This window comes from Petaurus breviceps, unplaced genomic scaffold (genome assembly GCF_028583685.1).
Source record: "Petaurus breviceps papuanus isolate PSGF00001 unplaced genomic scaffold, PetGlider_PUasm1.0 118, whole genome shotgun sequence".
Taxonomy (NCBI): domain Eukaryota; kingdom Metazoa; phylum Chordata; class Mammalia; order Diprotodontia; family Petauridae; genus Petaurus; species Petaurus breviceps.
The window spans coordinates 22,347,749-22,369,630 of record NW_027185616.1 but is presented as its reverse complement, the minus strand read 5'-3'; the positions used below and the strand labels follow the sequence as shown (position 1 = coordinate 22,369,630).

The 21,882-nt window shown below is 38.6% G+C and overlaps 1 protein-coding gene and 1 long non-coding RNA gene across 2 annotated transcripts in view; one reads left to right on the top strand and one right to left on the bottom strand.

The window, feature by feature from the left end:
- TRPM3 (transient receptor potential cation channel subfamily M member 3) overlaps window positions 1-21,882 on the top strand; it is a 732,143-nt gene that overhangs the window by 546,288 nt on the left and 163,973 nt on the right. The window contains 1 exon segment of the mRNA XM_069087002.1: window positions 10,636-10,708. Within this exon segment, the coding sequence (XP_068943103.1) occupies window positions 10,636-10,708 (73 nt within the window).
- LOC138160478 (uncharacterized) overlaps window positions 1-21,882 on the bottom strand; it is a 228,550-nt gene that overhangs the window by 190,021 nt on the left and 16,647 nt on the right. The gene's annotated exons all lie outside the window — the stretch shown is intronic.

Genomic DNA, 21,882 nt, shown 5'->3' with positions numbered 1-21,882 from the left:
TATTATGAAATTCAATGAGAAGTTTTGATTGGTTATGTAGAAAAATTAACTTTGTAGGCAATAGTTCAATGATGCTGCTGTTCCATACAGTAAAATTCAATGATATAGTTACATCTTTTTTTTTTTTGCATTTTGGAGGAGGGAGGGCAGGGCAATTGGGGTTAAGTGACTTGCCCAAGGTCACATGGCTAGTAAGTGTTAAATGCCTGAGGACAGATTTGAACTCAGGTTCTCCTGACCCCAGGGCTGGTGCTCTATTCACTGTGCCACCTAGCTGCCCAATACCCTTTTTTTTTTAACAGTCATAATCTTCAACCCTTCCTTGGCTAACAGTATTATTTACAGAGTTCTATGTATGGCTTCATCAGTATGAAGATTTCCTACCCTTGGGCAGATAGCAATTAATCCAAGCCTTTTTAATCTTATACAACTTGTATCCCTTTCTTTTTAAAATTGTCTCTAGAGAATCAGTTCAACACTCTGAAGACCTCTCTTGTGGTCGTTGTTGTGCTTTAGAATACTTTGGAGGTACCAATTTAACACTTGGGCTGCCCATATATTTATTGTTTCTTATTATATGAGAAGCCATCTTCCTTTTTGGCCATTACTCCTTCCACAAATGTTGTCATTGATAAAATTCTGCTACTACCGATCAGGTAATGTTCAGATCACTTGCGATTTTTATTCTTCTGATATAATGATCTTCCATGATTCCCACTTACGTCATCTGAAAACTATGAGTTTTGAAAGAGATTTACTCTTGTAGCATGCTATAAAGCAACTTGGGAATCCTTGTGAATGCTCAAATGTTATTAATATTATTATTGTTAGTGACTTTTAAATACCCATATTAGAAATACTCTTTAACAGTCTGATTCTCTACTAGGTATGCTATTTATCTACTAGAGTTCTTTGGATATCTCTCCCAAACCTACAGAATGTTGCTTCTCAACAGGACCTTAGAAATCTTATCTTTCACTTTCCTAAAAAAAGCTGCAAATGTTTGTGTGCTGTGAACTTCTATTTTTCACCACCCGAGACTTCTTGTTTTCTAACTTAATGTACTTAATGACTTTATAATATATAATATCAGTTTCTTTATTTACTTATCTGCATCTTCTTCTTGTTCTATGTAAGGACATCTTGTATAACTGGATGTGCTGTGACTTTTCAACTGCAAGCACAAATCTTGCTGCAAAGGGAAAGAGTGAATTTAAATAAACACGTATGACATTTTCCTCTAATTCAGTTCCATAATGTTATATACAGCCCAGCTGGATCTACACAGATCTCTAGCCACACAGAGCCAGTAATTCAGATGTTTAGTCAACATCACTTTTTTTGTCTCATTTGTATATGTACATGACCTGAAAATATTGTAATCTTATCAATAATTGTAGATTGATACACTGACCCTGGCAAATAAAAAAAAAGCAGCATGGAATATTTATGACTGTTCTTGGAGATAGGAAGATGTAGGTTCAAATGATAGCTCTGAACCATACTAGCTGTGTGACCTTAAACAAGTTATTTAAGCTCCTGGCACCTTCCCCCTCTCCACATCAAACAAATCTCAAAAATTATAAACTACAAAGTCGATGCTAACCTGCATTGGTAGAGAGTTCTTTCTCACTGGAAATTCTATATGTTGTTGTTGTTCAGTCATTCAGTCTTGTCCAACTCTTTGTGACTCCCCAGGTCATGGCATGCCAGCCCTCTCTATCCGCCCTCCCGGATCATGACATGCCAGCCCTCTCTGTCCGACCCCCCGGATCATGGCATGCCAGACCTCTCTGTCCGACCCCCCGGATCATGGCATGCCAGCCCTCTCTGTCCGACCTCCCGGATCATGGCATGCCAGCCCTCTCTGTCCGACCCCCCGGATCATGACATGCCAGCCCTCTCTGTCCGACCCCCTGGATCATGGCATGCCAGCCCTCTCTGTCCGACCCCCTGGATCATGGCATGCCAGACCTCTCTATCCTTCACTATCTCTCAAGTCTGTGGAAATTCATGTTCATTGCTTTCATGACACTGTCTATCCATCTCATCCTCTTCCATCTCCTTTTCCTTTTGCCTTCCATCTTTCCCAACATCAGGGTCTTTTCCAATGAATCCTGTCTTCTCATTATGTGGCCAAAGAATTTAAGTTTTGGTGTTTTATCTTACAGTGGATAGTCTGAATTAATTTATTTAAGTATTGACTGATCTGATCTCCTTGTTATGCAAGGGATTCTCAAGTCTTCTCCAGCACCAGTTTAAAAGTATTAATTCTATGGTATTCAACTTTCCTCATAGTCCAACTCTCAGAGCCTTGCTACTGAAAAAACTATAGCTTTGCTATATGAACTTTTTTTTTTGCTTTTTTTTTGGAGGGGGGGGGAAGCAGGGCAATTAGGGTTAAGTGATTTGCCCAAGGTCACAGGGCTAGTAAGTGTTAAGTGTCTGAGGCTGGATTTGAACTCAGGTCCTCCTGACTCCAGGGCTGGTGTTCTATTTACTGCAGCACCTAGCCACCTCTGCTATATGGACTTTTGTTGGCAAGGTCATGTCTCTACTTTTTAGTATGCTGTCCAGATTTGTCTTAGCTTTTCTTCTAAGGAGAAAACATCTTTTAATTTCATGGCTACACTTGCCATCTGCAGTGATCTTTGGGTCTAAGAATATAAAATCTGACACTGCTTCCATTTCTTCTCCTTCTGTTTGCCAGGAAGTGATGAGACCAGTTGCCAAGATCTTAGTGGTTTTTTTCAATGTTTAACTTCGTTAGCTTTTACACTCTCCTCTTTCCCCCTTGTCAAGAGGCTTCTTAATTCTTATTCATTTTCTGCCATCAGAGTGGTATTATCTACATATTGGAGAATGTCAATATTTCCCTTGGTAACCTTAATTCCAGCTTTTGATTCATTCAGCCTTGCATTTTGCATGATGTGCTCTGCATATAAGTTAAATAAATAGGGTGACAATATATAGCATTGTAGTACTACTTTTCCAATATTAAGCCATTCAGTTGTTCTGTGTTCAGGTACTTCATATACCAATGATGATTCAAAACCTTTCACTCCCGTTTTATTTTTAAATTAAAAAATATTTTACTGATGTCATTTGTTTTTACATCATACCCCTTCCCATTTATATCCTTCCCCACTAAACACTAGTGCCTGGCACACAGTAACCATTCAACAAATTCATTTTTCATTCACCATTAATCGCATTTGATATCCAATAATCCTGAGCCCAGGTCACTTCTTCGTTCTCCTTTGTTCTAGTTCTGCTGAGTGTAGTTTCACACAGGTCAGATATCCAGGCTGTAGTGAACACAGGGTGTTTTCCAGCCTTTTATTTCTCCCCAGTGATCTCTTCCCCCAAGAGTGATTCAGTTTGTCTCAGAGGGTTCCTCTTCTGACTGCAGAACAAGGATAAGATTTTTTTCATTCACCTCCTGATTTCTTCAGGATATTAATAGCTACCTAAAGAATGCCCAAGTCACCATTTCTTTTTTTTTCTTTTTTAAAATTTAAAAAAAATTTTTTTAAAGCAATAGGGGTTAAGTAACTTGCTCAAGGTTACATGGCCAGTTATTTCTGGGTGTGGTGCTGAGTATCTGAGCCCAGATTTGATCCAGGTCATCCCGACACTGGAGCCGGTGCTCTTACTCGCTATGTTACCTGGCCATCCCTATTTTTTTCAAGTCACCATTTCTAGACAAGTTTCTAGCTATGTGGTAGCAGACTGTGCTGAACTATTAAAGTATTAGGAAAATATCCTGGAAAACAAAGTGTAATTGAACACTGTTCCCCTTTCATTATATCACTTGGCAGTCAATGAAGTCCAAGACATTCATGAGTGTAGTAAGGGCCATGTAGCCTCACAGCTCTTCATACATGAGTGACCCTCCCCATTTCCATAAGATGTGAGTTTCCCCAATTTGAGGCAGTTAGGAAGCATAGTGGATAAAGGGAGAGCAAAGACTAGAGTCAGGAAGACCCGATTTCAAATCCAGCATCAGACACTTACTAGCTGTGTGACCTTGGGCAAGTCATTTAACTTCTGTTTATCCTCATCTATAAAATGGGAATAACAATAACTGCCTCTCAGAGTTGTTGTAAGGATCAAATGAGATAATATTTGCAAAGCCCTTAGCACAGAGCCCACACATAGTCGGCACCGTATAAATGCTTATTCCTTTCCCCAATATAGTACTCTCTTTTTCTTCCTGCTAATTAATGATGATTAATGAGATTCTTTCTTTGCTACTTTCTGTGCTTATTCAGTGGATCAAGATCCTAAAAAAAGGCAATGTGATATAAGTGGGAAAACTGGTGGCCTTGAAGTCAGAAGACACCTGGGTTTGAATCCTACCTCAGGCATTTTTTGACCTGTTTGACCATGATCAAGTGATTTAATCTCTCTGAACTTCATTCCTTCAGCTTTAAAATGGTAGCAATAAACATAACACTAGTATCTTCTTCCCAATGTTGTCCTTGGAATTAAATAAGATAATACCTATTAAGTACTTTGACAGCCTTAACGTGCTATATAATTACCAGGTATCTTCATTAATGTAACTTTCTGAACTAAGCTGAATGTAGCCAAGCTGGTTTTGTTAACTGTTCTGTCTTTATCTCATTTCAGATTCCATAGCCAGTGGATGTTATTAATAAACTTTTAAAATTTAATTAGTTCATAATATTTAATTAGTCTTCAATTCATCTGTATGTAATTAATAACCAATTAATTAGTTTGCATATATTCAAAATGAAACATTAAGGAGAGAGACCTTTGGATATTAGATTTGGGACAGACATGTAATTTACCAATTATGCTTACTTCATTCTTTAGTCTGGACCTGTGATAATATCTTTCATTTCCTGGCTCAATTCAGGTGCCATCTTCTCTGTGAAGCTCTCCCTGAGTCCCTTACCCCCAAACCCAGCCATCAGTTTCTCTTCCTCCTCAAATATTCTTCGATCTCTTCATCTGATCTTTCCTCTACCTCTTCTTCACTCTCTCCCCTTTATTATGCTCATTTCTGTTCATATTGTATCCCCTCCCACACCTCAGGAGGCTACTTGAGGGCAGGAACTGTTTTCTCCCCAGTAACTTGCATAGAGTAAGTACTTCATAAACATTCATTTAATGGATTGAAACCATATTGCATCGCCAAAGCAGAGGTACTCATAAGATGCTGAAAAGCTGTTTGAAAGCAGGGGCATCCTCTGTTAGCAAACACTGCTACTTCCAGTAGAGACTCTCCCTGATCATGTCAGCAATTCAATTAGCAAGATGTAATTGATTCTTCAGAGTATGGCATTTCTTACCTTCCCCATTAATAGACCATATTGATACATCACTTTAAGGTTTACCAAGTGCTTTCCTGAAAAACAAAACAAAACAACCTCATGGGATAATGTAGTGTTAAGTATTAGCATACTCATTTAAAAAATTATTTATTTATTCTTTAGTCTTCAACATTCATTTCCACAAGATTTTCAGTTACTAATTTTCTCCCCATCTCTCCTCTACTCCCCACCCTAAAATGGCAAACATACTGAATACCCCTTCCCCCAATCTGCTCTCTCTTATAATCCCCCCTCTTCCTCCCTTCTACTTTCTGGTAGGGCAAGATGGATTTCTACACCCCATTTCCTGTTATATTTTATTTCCCAGTTGCATGTAAAAACAATTTTTAATATTTATTTGTAAAACTTTGAGTTCCAGATTCTCTTCCTTTTTCCCTCCTCACGCACCCCCATTGAGAAAACAAGCAATTCAATATAGGTTATACATATGTAGTTATGCAAAACATTTCCATAGTAGTCATGTTGTGAAAGACTAACTATATTTCCCTCCATCCTATCCTGCCCCCCCCCATATTTTCTATTTTCTCCTTTGAAACGGTCCCTGTTCAAAAGTGTGTGCTTCTGACTGCCCTCTCCCCCAATCTGCCCTCCTTCTATCATCCCCTTTCTTATCAACCCTTCTCCCCTACTTTCCTATAGGGTAAGATAGCCAATTGAGTGTGTATGTTATTCCCTCCTTAAGCCAAATCCAATGAGAGTAAGGTTGACTTATTCCCTTTCACCTCCCTGCTCTTCCCCTCCACTGTAACAGCTTCCTCTTGCCTCTTTTATGTGGGATAATTTACCCTATTCTATCTCTCCCTTTCTCCCTCTCCCAATATATTCCTCTCTCACCTCTTAATTTTATTTATTAGATATCATCCCTTCATATTCAACTCATCCTATGCCCTCTGTCTATGTGTACATGTATACAAATATAAAAATACACATATATATACACATATACCCACCTATACACATACATATATATATACATATATACATACACACACACACAACTGAAGAAAGTCTCATGTGCCACAAATAATGTCTTCCCATGTAGGAATGTAAATAGTTTAACTTTAATAAGTTCCTTATGATTTATCTTACCTGTTTACCTTTTCATGCTTCTCTTGCTTCTTGTATTTGAAAGTCAAATTTTCTGTTGAGCTCTGGTCTTTTCATTAAGAATGCTTGAAAGTCCTTCATTTCACTCAATGTCCATATTTTCCCCTGAAGTATTATGCTCAGTTTTGCGGGGTAGGTGATTCTTGGTTTTAATCCCAGCTCCTTTGACCTCCAGAATATCATATTCCAAGCCCTTCAATCCCTCAATATAGAAGCTGCCAGATCCTGGGTTATCCTGATTGTGTTTCCACAATATTCAAATTGTTTCTTCCTGACTGCTTGTAATATTTTCTCCTTGATCTGGGAACTCTGGAACCTGGCTATAATATTCTTAGGAGTTTTCTTTTTGGAATCTTTTTCAATAGGTGATGGGTGAATTCTTTCCATTTCTATTTTGCCCTCTAATTCTAGAATATCAGGGGAGTTTTCCTTGATAATTTCTTGAAAGATGATTTCTAGGTTCTTTCTCTGATCATGGCTTTCAGGTAGTCCAATAATTTTTAAATTGTCTCTCCTGGATCTATTTTCCAGGTCAGTGGTTTTTCCAATGAGATAGTTCACATTGCCTTCTATTCTTTCATTTGTTTGGATCTGTTTAACAGCATCTTGATTTCTCATAAAGTCACTAGCTTCCATTTGTTCCAGTAGCATACTCATTTTGTACATAGAAGAATTACGGTTGAGTTATTAAGTGACTTTTTAAAGATTATTGTTCAACTAAAAAGCAGTCACTCAGGTAATAAATATTTATTAAGTGCTTATTATGTTCGAGAGAACATATTATCGTTATATGTAATATAATATATCTCCAGAACATAAGTACTGGAGATATAAACATAGGCAAAAGATGGACCTCCTCTCAAGGAACTCACAATCTAATGGGAGAGCCAACATGAAAAAACCTATGTACAAATAAGCCTTATATACAGGATAAATTGGAAATAATAGAGGAGTGGCTCTAGAATTGAGAGGGTTTGGGGAAGGTTTCCCATGGAAGGTGGGATTTTAGCTAGGACTTGAAGGAAGCTGATGTAGATGGAGGAAAATATTTCTGGTAGTAGAGACAGTTGGTGAAAATGCCCTGAGTTGGGAGAGTCAGGTGTAAGAAGGTAGGAAGGTAGGTGTGGAAGGTAGGAGGAGAGAGTTAAGTTAGTAAGGGCTTTGAAGCCAAGTTTGATGCCCTTTCCACAATATCACACTGCATCTCTCATTCTCACCTTCTTCCTTTGTATATCAGTCCAGCAAAATATAATGTAGTATAATATAATGATATTTCATATTATCTAACATTTATTTTTTATAATTTTTATTTATTAAATTTTATTTTATTATATATTGATTATTAAATTTTTGTTATGTAACATTTATGTATTTAAATTTAATTATATAGCAAATTAAATATTTGCTATATAATAAATTAAATCTTTGATAGATAATAAATTAAATACTTAATAAATGCCCATTCAAAACCTAGCACAACTGGGTCTGGGGAAAATTCAGTACAATCATGGATATAGAGATATTTTTATGATTGAGCAGGGACCCATCACATTGGAAGAGGATGCCCTGTTCCCAAGGTGACTGCTGTCCTCATTCTGACAGAAATTTAGTTGGGAGAAAATCAGATCCTGGACATGGCAACAGGATCCTGGGAGTAGAGTTGCCACCTCCAGGGAGGAAGTTTGTCCTCAGAACAATGGCAAGCACACCGCCTTCTCACAAATGCTGCATCCTTCAGCCAAGGCCAGTTCTCAATGTTAGCTAAGATTCTTTACCTCATACAGACAAGGTAACACAGAGATAAAAACAGCAGTCCCTGTCCTCAACTACCATCCATTCTACTGAAGGGATAAAACATACAAAATAATATTAAGTATATAATACAAAGTAATTTAGGAAGGAGAGCACTAATAATGGGGGAAACTGGGAAAGCTTCAGGGAAGAGTTAGCACCTGGAATCAATGTCAAAGACAGATGAGGAGGGTTTAGAAAGAAGCATTTCAGACATGGGGATGATGGCAGTATGAATGCACTGAGGCAAAAAATCAAATGCTGAGTTCAGAGAAAAGTCAGGCATCCAGTTGGACTGGAATGTCGAGAGTCAGATAAGCCTGGAAAGGCTGGTCAGAGACATGCTATTATCTGCTTTTCCCCTCTGTAATTCTCCTTCAATTCTACTATACTTAGTTCATGAGAGGTTTAGGGGGTGATACTGAAGGATTGTGAGGAGAGGAGAGTGACAAGAGAACTTAGGTTTACAAAATCTTAAGAGAAACATTATTGTATTATAGACCTGAAATGATAATTTCTTATATTTACATAGTATTTTTATAATTAGAAGTTCTTTTACTCATATTCCCTCATTTGATCCTCATAAAAGCCTAAATGGGTAGATAATTTAGGGTTTATTAACTCAGAAGGGTTAAGTGACTTGAACCCAATGACATAGTTAAAAATAATAGTAATAACAACTAATCCTTTACTTGTATTGGGCAGCTGGGGGATGGAGTGGGCAAAGTGCCAAGCCTGGAGTCAGGAAGACTCATCTTCTTGAGTTCAAATCTGATCTGAGGAAGTAATTTAACCGTTTGCCTCAGTTTCCTCATTTGTAAAATGAACTGGGGTAAGAAATGGCAGACCACTCCAGGATCTTTGCCAAGAAAACCCCAAATTGAAGAGTTGGACACGAGTGTAAAGCAACTAAACAATAACAAAATTATCCATCTCGTTTGAACCCCAAACAATCCTATGAGGGAGGCACCATTATTATCCTCATTTTACAGATGAGGAACCAAAGGCTAAGAGCGTTGAATGACTTGCCCAGAGTCACATAGCTAGTGCCTGAGATAGGGTTCAAACTCGTGTCTTCCTGATTCAAAATCCAGCTTTCTATCTACTGTGCTGCCCAGCTACCTAGACTATATATTTTAGACTATATATTTATCTATTAAATAAGACAAACTCACATCTTCTGCATTTGGGTTGGTGGGACTGTGTTACAGGATTTAGAATGTCCCTGCGTTTGAATCCTGGACAGGCTATCTAAACAACCTTGGGAAAATCACTTTATCTTTCGAGGCTTCAGTTTCCTCAGTTGTATAGAGGGAATGGAAGTAGGGGTTCTGTAAAGTTCTTTCCAGCTCTAAACTTATTCTATATGTTTGCTGTTCTTTCAGTTTCAAGGGAAAGGAAATAAGTATATTTACATAATACCTACCATGTGCAGGCTCTGTGCTAAGCACTTTTTTTTTTACAAATATTAGCTCATTTGATTCTCATAACAATCGCTGTTATTGTACCTATTTTACAGCTGAGAAAGCCAGACAAAGATTAAAGAAAGACAGACAGATTAAATTACTTGGCCAGGATCCCACAGCTAGTAAGTATCTGAGGTTGGATTTGAACTCAGGTCTTCCTGAGTCCACACTCAACGCTATCCATTGGATCATTAGCTATCTCAGTGTCATTAGGCATATACCACATACACATACTTACACATACACACACACAATGTAGGGCCCTGTAGTATAGAATATACTAAGAAGCAATTCTTAACACTTATATGTCTATTAATAGTGTATGGTTCAATTTGTTCACTATTGTAGATCCTGAAATCAGTGATTTGAAAAGTAAATCTTTTTTTTTGGGGGGGGGGGGGGGGGCAACTGGAGTTAAGCCACTTGCCCAAGGTCACACGGCTAGTAAGGGTTAAGTGTCTGAGTTCGGATTTGAACTCAGGTTCTCCTGACCCCAGGGCCTGTGCTGTATTCACTGGGCCACCTAGCTGCCCCAAGGTGAATCTTTAAAAAGGGACCTCTTCCTTGGACTTTGACTTTCCCTTATTTAGCCAAATCCAAAGTAATCATTCCATTTTAACAAGGAAGACACTGGATCCCATCCCTCTTGAGTGTGGTCCTGAGCCACCAGGCAGTCTTTATCTGGCTTCTACAGTTGAACTTTCATTTAATGAATGGCTAAAGCAATCTAGTCATGTTTGCATACCATCCAGCACACTTACTGTATGCAATTGCTCTGTGGTAAGAAATAGCTTTACAGATATCAAGGTTGTCTGAATTCAGATGCGGTTGCATTGATTTGTTTTTTTTTTTTAGTGGGGAGGGAGGGTAGAATAGATCGCTAATGGCCACCTTATTTTAAATTGCAGATTACTGTATTTCGAATGGGATCAGAAGGACACCAAGACATTGATTTAGCCATCCTGACGGCTTTACTCAAAGGTAAAATAGCTCCTGGGTTCAAAGAGTAAATTAAAAAAAAAAAACCTAGCCAACGGATTATCTCTGGGACTTCCATATTCATATACAGCGCCAAAGCAATAGATTATGAAACAGGCCAAACACTGATGGCTATGATGATCTGTATCTTAAGTCCGAGGCATTATTATTATATCATTACACAGATTTAAATATGCCACATATTGGATAATGCCCACTTTAAACAGAGTAACTACATCAGACAAAAGTGTGATTCAATAGGTTTCACATATACAGTGGGTATTCATCTTGTTCCCCAACAGAAGTGCTAACAACATGTCCCCTCATACTTGATTTTCCATGGAGTTAGATTAGTTCAAATCTGGGCTTCTGGGACAAAGCGTGGCAGGAGAAATAACCATGAAGGAGGATAAAAGAATGGGGAAAGTATGGCTCCAGTTTCTGAAACCTCATTACAGCACATCACAGATCTGCCTGTAGTAAGTGTTCTAAATTACTTTGGCAACATTTGTCATCTATTTCTACTCAATAAGCATTTATTAAGCTCTTACAATGCACCAGGGACTATGCTAAGCTCTAACAATACAAAGAAAGACGAAAATGGCCTTGCTGTCAAGGAGTTTGCGTTCTAAAGTTCTAGGCAATGAGGCACCGTGGGCAGAGAGTTGGTCTCTGAGTCAGGAAGTACTGGGCTCAAGGATCAACTCCGACACAGACTGGTATGTGACTGGGCAAATTATTGCATCTGTCTTTGTTTCCCCAGCACCTTTCTGAGACTATAAATTATACAGAAGGTATTCATCTGCAATGGAAGGTGGAATTTCCTCACTGGGAGTTCCATATACCAGTGAAATATAAGACCAATCTCATCCCACATGTAAGGCAATAATATAAGACAGGGAAGGGAATGACATTTATATAGCACCTTCTCTGTTCTAGGCACTGTACTTAGCACTTTATAAATATTATCTCATTTGACCCTCCCAACAACCCCATGAAGTAGGTGCTGTTACCCCCACTTTACAGTTGAGAAAACTGAGGTAAACAGAAGTTAAATAATTCACCCAGGCTCACACATCTAAGAAGTATCTAAGGCAGGATTTGGACTCAGATTCTGAGGAACTGCCAGGCCCCTGGGTGGCACAGTGGATGGAGTGTTAGATTTGGAGTCAGCAAGACCTCAGTTTAAATCCTGCCTTAGACACTCATTGGATTTGTTATTCTGGGAGCCTCAGTTTCCTCATCTGTACAATAGGGATAATAATAGTACTGACCTCTCAGAGTTGTTGTGAGGATCAAATGAGATATGTTAAGCATTTTCAAACTTTAAAGTGCTATATAAATTATTATTGTAATTATTTAGCAGGATCTTAGGGTACAAAGATAAGAAGAAATTCCTGTCCTCAAGGAATCCATATACTATTGAGTGGGGGATATATCATTTACAAAGGAAGAAAATATAAGATGAATTGAGAAGGGAACGTGTGATAACACTGAGGGTGATGAGATAAAGTATTATATAGGAGATAGCATCTGGGTTGAGCCTAGATGCAAGCAGAGGACTATAAGAATGAAAGACAAGACCTCCATTAAAGTTGGTGGCATCCAAGATTCTTCTAAAACAGGGATTTTTCACCTTTTTTTTTTTTGCTTTTTTTGAGAGCAGTTAGGGTTAAGTGACTTGCCCAAAGTCACACAGCTAGTAAGTGTGTCAAGTGTCTGAGGCCGGATTTGAACTCAGGTCCTCCTGACTCCAGGACCAGTGCTCTATTCATTGTGCCACCTAGCTGCCCCAATTTTTCACCTTTTATGTGGGATGAACCCATTTGACAGTCTGATGAAGGCTGTGAAGCCCTTCTCAACAAAATGTTTTTAAATGCATAAAATATAATACATAGGATCACAAAGGAAACAATTTGTATTGAAATGGTTATCAAAATACTGTGGGTGTCTTTAAAGAATTCACTACCCTCAAGGTAAGATCCACTACTCTGAAACTGCCTCCAGAACAATAGGGGACCCTTCGTAATGCAGGATACAGCACCTGACGCCATGCCTGACACATAGTAAATGTTTAATCAATGCCAGTTCATTAACGTGATGTTTTCACACATCCACCTCTGGTTTTAGGTGTCCTGTCAGTCCAGAGGCATTTCTGACAGTGAAACCAACAGCTCTCACAGCTTTTGGTATTCCTTCTAAAGTAACCCAGTATGGAACTAACAAATAAGCAGAGGGAAGATACCAGTTCTTGTTTATTTGGCCTCTGTTGGGTAACTAACACGACACCTTTACATCCCAGACTATTGAAGAATTCCACGGAGAGCTAAGTCTACATACAGTATAAGTTACTTGTTAGGTAGCATAGTCACTCAGTACCAGACTTAAAATCCCACAATTAACATCCAACAGCAGGCTTCTGATGCCATATTCTATATCCTTGTTCCAGCCTCCCTTGTCCAACTGCCCTACTTCTGAGCATTTCTCAAATATTTCATTTCTGCAAAATGAAAAATGACATGGGAGTTTAAATGAATCATTTGGGGACCATGGAATGAGCTACCAGAATATATCAAAAGCCATTCTCCCTTTTCACAAAAAAATCCTTTCAGTGAAAAAACTGAGGTGATGAGAAGTCTGAAACAAATGCTTGTCTGTAGTTTTATCTATCGTTAGAGAATGTCAAGTATACTCCTAAACAAGTGAAAAATCAGACAAGATAGGGCGGCCAGGTAGCACAGTGAGTAAGAGCACCGGCTCCAGTGTCGGGATGACCTGGGGATCAAATCCAGGCTCAGATACTCAGCACCACACCCAGAAATAACTGGCCATGTAACCTTGAGCAAGTTACTTAACCCCGATTGCTTTTAAAGAAAAAAAAAGAAAAATCAGACAAGAAAAGTTCATTTGTGCCTTTACTCCAAATCCAGTGGCAGCAGAAAAGTTACTGTCCTATCTAAAACCAGGAAGTTTTCCTTGTCCCAAGTTACCCACCTAGACCCACTCACCAATCATTGGTTGCATTGTTTTGTTATTTTCACAAGCCATAGGGCTTCCAGGCTTAACTACCCTCAGGATTTATTTCATAGAAAATACGATAGGGAATTAAGGAAAATTATGATTGCTCTAGGAAATTAACAATCCCAATCACCATGATGAACAGTATGCAGAAGTGGATGCTAATAGGGTTTATGCCATTAAAAATTTGTCATCTCTATTTTCTGATGGCTTTGAAATGTTCTCAAATGCTAAGCTATTTGATTTGTTAAGGGTTTCCAAATGTGCTCCTAGGTGACTTCTGCATGGGCCGGATGATCATCTATGGGTATAAAAGAATGAACTTAATTCTATATCCAAAATTGATTTTTTTTAAATCATGGCTGGGATATTTTGCATTATTTAATATGTATATATTCTAGTCATACTCACAGACATCTCTAGACAGTTCAATATTATTCTCCTTATCTTTCTCTGAGAAAACTAAAGGAGAGAGTTTATCAAAGAAGGATGCAGTGTTGTCAGCCACGAAACTAAGCACAGGAACACTTGGCAAGTGACCGAAATAAACTAGAGTGGGCAGAAAATCTAAGCAGTGGGTCAGAGTTGGGGGGAATGAAGAAGGTCAAAGGGATAGGGGAAGAGAGGGAGAGGGAATGAGCATTTATTAAGCACCTACTATGTGGCAGTCACTATGCTAAATGCTTAATAAACATTATCTCATTTGGGGGAAAACAAGACAAGGCATTCATTTCCTACGTCTCCTTCATAAATGTTCTGTAAAAGTTCAGCAACTTCTGACCACAAGGGTCTGGAAACCTCTGATCAAGGTGCCTCAAAGAAAAGAGTTGAAGGGTTTAGAAAGTGTTTATGAACTGCAAGCTCAAAAGCAGTCAGTGTAATATGCACATAAGAAAAAAAGCTAACTCAGTTTTAAGTTACACTTGGAAGAGTATAGGATGGAGAATGAGTAATTATTTCACTGTACTCTACCCTGGTCAGACCACTTCAGGAACATCACATTTTAAGAAGGTAATGGACAAGAGTGTACCCAAGATGGTGAAGGAATTAATGATTCTTGATTACATAAGATCATCATGATGCGTAGCCTAGAGAAGAGAAAACTTGGGAGAGGAGTAGACAGGTATAATGCCAATGTGATATTCACAGCACAGTCAGCAGCTATGAATATGCCAACATAGTTCTGAATCACAAAATATAAGAGACTATCTATACAGAAGACAGAAGCAAAACATTTATTCAAATATCAGAAAGCCAAATCCCAACACCAGAAAACCAAATCCATCATAGCAACAAAGAAGTTGATAAATCATAATACAGCAGGGGACAACACAATCCCAAAACCTTCCCACAAACAAACCCTCACAAGCCTAACTGTCTCCTTGCCTGCATCCTCTCTCTTCCCCGGCACTAACTTCTCTGACTTCCAGTTTCCTCTCAGCTTTGTTCCACCCCCTCCTGCTCTACCCATTCAGCAAACTCCTCCCACCCCAGGCTCCATGTGATTACATTTGGTCTATTAAGAGGCAGAGAAGATCTTCAAATTACCATTACCATTACAACAGAATAGCTGTCTTCAAATATTTTGAGTGGCTATATGAAGGAGTAATTATATTTGTTCTATTTGGAGAACAAAATTAGGAGCCGTGGATGGAAATTACAGAGGCAGATTTAGGTTTGGTATAAGGGAAAGCTTCCCAACTTTTTGATGCAGCTAGGTGATACATTGAATAGCCTGCTGGAACTGAAGTCGTCATTAGCTGTGAGAACCCAAAGAAGTCATTTAAACTGTCTACCTCAGTTTCTTTATCTGTCAGATTCAGATAATAATCGACCACAACTCACAGGGTTGTTATAAAGATCAAATAAAATAATATTCATAAAGCACTTAGCACAAGGACTCACCTAGCAGATGTTTAATAAATGTTGGTCCATCCAAAAGTAGAAGAGGTTATCTTGGAAGGTGCTGGTCTTCCCTTTACTTGGGCATCTTTAAGTAGAGATACCATAGGTGAGATTCTTCTTTCAGAAGGAGTTAGATTAGACCAACACCTTCCATATCTTGAGGTTCTGTACTTCTTAGATGTCAAGGACACAGCTATCATTGACCTTGTAACACAGTGTCCAAGACTCTGGTATATGCAATGCCTTAAAATCTTCAGCAGCTTACATCCTAGGAAACTAGGAAAAAACTTCCCCCAGGAAATGCATGGCAGAGAGGAACATGAGAACAAACACACAGGCAAAGTCATCATAACTGATCCAGCCCAGCCCTCAAAAGCATCATCCAGGGAAGTGGCTCCTGTCTAGAAGGGTAGAGCCATCCCCACCAACCACCACTCATAGGGCAGACAAAGCAGCCTAGGTGAAGCAACAAGATACACCAAGGGAGAAGCAGGGGCAGCACATGCCTGAAAAGTCCTACCACAATCTCTCCTTTAACCATGGTGGAGACAGCCCAGAAGCCTGAACTGAAGAATATCGAGAATCACAATACTTTCAGCTCAGATTCTGCAAACGGTGTCCCAGGAAGCAAACTCTGTAGAGAGAGAACCACACTCATCTGCTCCTGCAGGTACTCCGGGCTCTTTTGTGGAAGGCGCAGATACAAAAGTTCTTGCCTCCAAAGTCGTTGGTGCTGTCAAACAGTTCGACAGGCTAATCTGATGCGATCTCACCAGTGGAAATGAAATTAAGGCAGAGGCATGAACTTCTGTTTGGCCTCTGCGCCTCAAAGGCCATAACTTGTGACTTCAGGTGACTTGTAACCAAAATCTTCGCTATGTGTTTCCCTTCCTAGTAGAATATTCTTCTGGAGAAGGTACTGTCTTGTTCTTCTCTATGTAACCCCAGCACTTACCACAGTACTTGGTATATTTATTATTTAGTCATTTCCAACTCTTGGTGACCCCATTTGGGTTTTTCTTGGCAAAGATACTGGAGAGGTTTGTCATTTCCTTTTCCAGCTCATGTTACAGATGAGGAAACTGAAGCAAACAGGGTTAAGTGACTTGCTCAGGGCCACACAGCTAGTAAGATTTCAACATTTGACCTCCAAAATAGTTTTCATCTCAGGAATAGCAAAATGATGCCTTCTGCTCTTCCTACCTATGTTTACACTTTATAGAAATACCTTGTGGAGAACATCAGGATTAATTGGTTACTGCAGGTGACTTAAGTGGTTCTGAATAAAGAGTGACCTAAAAACCACAGGACTGAAAGGAATCTAAAAAGTTCTCTAGTATGTTGTTGTTGTTCAGTTATTTTCAATCATGTCGAACTCTTTATGACCCCCACTTGGGGGTTTTCTTGGCCAAAATACTGCAGTGGTTTGCCATTTCTTTCTCCAGCTCATTTTACAGATAAGAAAACTGAGGTAAACAGGGTTAAGTGACTTGCATAGGGTCACACAACTAGTAAATGTCTAAGGCTAGATTTGAACTTACAAAGATGAGTCTTAAGGACCCCAGAATGAGTACTTTATCCACTGCACCACCTAGCTGTCTAGTCTAATACATCCGGATCCCACTGTTTGACTCCTAATTCTGTGTCTAACCTATTCCAAATAAGGCTTCTTCCAAATATTTTAACAGGTTGGAACAATGGGATTGATTAGGAATTCAATAAGGATAAACAAATAAAAAATAATATAATAATATTAATTAATATTATTAATTATATTGATATTTAATATTAATTTTTTCATTAAATTAATAATTAATTAAATGATATTTAATGATACTGTGATCAGTAATATATTTGCTAATATATTATTAATAATATATAGTAATAAATAAAATAATAAGGATAATGTATATTGATGAGGAATTTAAGGATAATAAGGATAAATGTAAATCCTACCCTTATTTTCTAAAAAGCAAGTGCACAATAAAAGAATGGGAGAGAAGTGGCTAGTTAACAATTTACGTGAAGATCTAGGGTTTTTAGTAAACCACAAGAACTCATTATGAGTCAGTAGTGAGATATGGCAGTCAAATAAGCTCAGGTGGTCTTGGGATGCCGCAGTGCCAACATGATATTCACAGCACTGACAGCAGCTATGAATATGCTGGCATAGTTCTGAATTGCAAAATATAAGACTCTCCATATAGAAGACAGAAGCAAAACATTTATTGAGACACCAGAAAACCAAATCCATCATAGCAACAAAGAAGTTAATACAACATAACACAGCAGGGGGCAATATCATCCTGGAAGTCTTCCCACAAACAAACACTCACAAGCCTAGCTGTGTCCTCTCTCTTCCCCAGCTCTAACTGCTCTGACTCCCAGCTTCCTCTCAGTTCTGTCCCACCCATTCAGCAAACTCCTCCCATCACAGGCTCCAGGTGATTACATTTGGTCTATTAGGGAAGATCTTCAAATTCCCTTAGGCCTATTAAGGGGCAGGGAAGATCTTTAAATTCCCATTACCATTACAGATGCATAATAGAGTTATGATTTCTAGAATAAGGAAGGAGATACTTTGATGAACCCTTGCCCAGTCAAGGAGCAATTAGGTTGCACAGTAGATAGAGCTCTGGGTTCAGAACCAAGAGACTCCTCATCCTGAATTCAACCCTGGACTCAAACACTTACTAGTTGCGTGAAGCTAGTCATTTAACCTTGTTTGCTTCAGTTTCCTCATCTGTAAAATGAATTAGAGAAGGAAATGGCAAACCACTGCAGTATCTTTGCCAAGAAAACCCCAAATGGAGTCACACAGAGTCAGACATGACTGAAATGACTAAAAGAAAACAAGCCCAGTGAAACCATATGTACAGTGGCATGTTCAATCCTGGGCATCACATTTCAGGAAGAATATTGACAAAATGGAATGTATGTTTAGTAGAGTAATCGGGATGGTACAAGATGGTACAAGTACATTCTATGCCATATCAATAGCAATTGAAAGAACTGGGGTTGTGAAAATCAGAGAAGGGAAGACTTAAGAGATGTCATGAGAGATATCTTCAATTATCTGGAAGATAGATGTAACAGGAATGAGGCATTCTTGACTTGGTGGCAGATGGCAAGATTAGACCTAGTTGAAGGAAGCTGAAGAGAAACAGATTTCAGCTTTATTTAAGAATGGCCCAAATGTGAAATGGACTGCCTCTGGGGATAGTGGGATCCCTATTAGTGGAGATCTTCAAGTGGAAATTGAATGACCACCCATTGATGTTATTGCGGAAGGTATTCATGTCTCATGTGAGTTGGACTAGGGTCTTCTAATTCTGATAATCTATGATTTTGTGATTCCCATTACATTCATGAGACTATAAGCTTCTTGAGAGAGCAGGGATTCTTTCATATCTGTCTCCTCAGTATCTAGTATAGAGCCTGTCACCTAATAAGTACTGAATTAATGCTTGTGGGTTATTTTATTGAGTGATTGGTTCCATGAAGTGACTGCTATACTTCTAGCCTGAAAAACATAGGAAATCCCAGCTTAAAAAAAAAAAAAATATATATATATATATATATATATTGAGTTGCCTAGAAGCTTATTTTACTAATTTGGGGTGAAGACTTTTAACATGGTCATAGAGAATATGAGTTTCCCATCAAAGAGAATTCTGAATGTGCATTCTCTTAATCTCACGTCTGACCCCTACTCACTCATCTTAACGTTACTCTTATCTTTCTTACTGCACTAACCCCATAGTCTCTGACCTGAATTTAGGTACTCTTGGGAGCCAAGATACCCCCAAGATGTTTTAAAGCTACCATAATTCCATCATTTATTGCCACATGCCCCTATAACTCCAGAGAGCTCTAGCATAAGTCACCAAAAAATAGGTTTCATGAGTGGTATACCTGGGGTCTGCACTCACTAGGGGAAACCAGATAATTAAAAAACAAGGCCAGCAACTCTATAGGCTCACCCACAGTAATAGCACCTTTTAGAACACACTAGATAGTGTCAATGTTATATTCTCCCTAACCCCACAAGTACCTGCAAAAGTGTGTTCCTGGGGCAGCTAGGTGCCGCAGTGAGTAAGAGCACCAGCCCCGGAGCCGGGAGGACCAGGGATCGTTCAGGACTAAGATACTTAACATCCACACAAAATAACTGGCCGTGTAACCTTGGGCAAGTTACTTAACTCCAATTGCTTTAAAAAAAAAAGTGTGTTCCTGACCAAGCCTTCTTAGTTAAGGATCAGTCATTTTTCTTCACTCACTAATAGTTGGTACTGCTAAGTACTTACCATTTCCACAGTTATACCTAATTTCTCTTGTAAGGATCTGAATTCCAAATGTATCTTGGCATCAATTCCCTGACTTCATGCTGAGTTCATTGGTTGGCTTCTTTTTCAAAGTGGAGACATGAATTTTGGTTGAGTTTTTGCTCTAATACTCTGTTGTTTCTTAAATAAATATTCTAGATTCCCAGATAAGAGACTACCAAAAAAAAAAAAAACCTTTCAAATTCACAGTCATCTAGACCTGGTAAAGAGATTTTGAGAGAGGACTGAGCAATGTTTTACACTCCTTGGATTATAAGATATGCATAGGAGGCATCTGTTTGATAATCAGAACTATAGCTTGTGCCATAATACGGGAGGAAGGAAATGTCCCCCAAAAACCCGAGTCTTGTTTCTCTTGTCTGTGGAAGAAATACTCTAGGGTAGGATAAATCACTTAGTTTCTGAAAAATCTCTGTGTTTTTACCCATAAAAAAGAGGATAAATATATTTATACTGGGTTGTTATAAGAAAAATACTTGTGTATTATGTGATAATGTTATTATTTTTTATTATTATCCTCCAAAAGCCTATGTATTAGAATATTTAATTTTTATGACACAGGCATTTTAGAAATAATACCTGTCGGTGGATGGAAAGATTTAAATAGACCTCCAAAATAGCCTGAACTGAGAAATAAAAAACTTGGAATCCCTTGCTATTTCTGCCACTAAATTGCCCATTTTAATCTATGGTATTCTTAATGATCATGAACATCGGTTTCTCTCTTCTCTAAAATAAATGTAATAGCACTTAGGAAAAGATGTGCAAAATAATTTGAGCTATTTGGGGAAAGCTACTATCTATAATACAGGGCAATATGCAGTAAGTACATGCATATATATATATGTATGTATATGTTTAGTAATTTACTTCTAATGTTGAATCTAGACCCCTGAGGAGCAATTTTAGACTGTATTAAGAGATAGATAGTGTTCAGCACTACAGAGATGACAGTTACCTGCTGTCAAGCTATTAAAATGTTATATTCCGTTCTGAGTACCACATTTTGGCAAGGATGTTGATAAGCTAGACGCTGTCCATTTACAGGTTAACAGGACAATGAAAGTCCTTGAGATCATGCTTTATGATGATCAATTGAAGGGTCTAAGGATGTTAATTTGGAAAGGAGAAGACTTAAGGAGATGTGATCACTGTCGTAGGTTCATAGGTCACTGGACCTGTGATTTTCTTGGTAAAGCAAACTCCCTGGTAAAAAGAATTCCCTCCACCAATAAAAGCTGATATCTTATCTCTTCTTAGATATTGTCTAGAGTATTGACAGGATAAGACACTTATCCTGGATCTTATAACCAGAGTGTGTCTGAGGAAGGACCTGAACACAGGTCTTCCTAGCCTGAGGCCAACTGTGAATCCACCCCGTGTACCACAGTGCTTTTGAAAAGATCCAGCCTTAGACAACACCCACAGAAAGCAGGCCAAGACATGGATGGGTATCCAGTAAAGGAGATTGAAAAGGCATAGTATAATGGTTAGGAAGAGAACCAGCAGAGAGCAGTGTTCTAGGAGAGAAGTCTAGGAGAGAAATGGTCAGTTTACCTAAAAGCTGTCTATGGTTCTCAGAGAATGAACAACCTTGTATCCCTCACTTCTATTTTTTCTGCAGGGGCAGAAAGGGTATTAAATATTTTGGATTTATCTATGTCAAAGAGAAGAGGGTTGATAGTGTCAAAGACTTCAGAGGGGCAAGGAAGATAAGGTTTGAGAAGAGGTCATTAGATTTGTCAGTTAAGAGATCATTGCAACTTTGGAGAGAGCAATTCAGTTCAGCAATGTCTGCAAATGAAGTCAGAAGCCAGATTGCAGAGAGTTAAAAAGAGAGTTAGATGAAAAAAAATTGGAGGCACCAATAGCTAGGTACTTCCCAGAGGAAGTGAATGGAACAAAGCC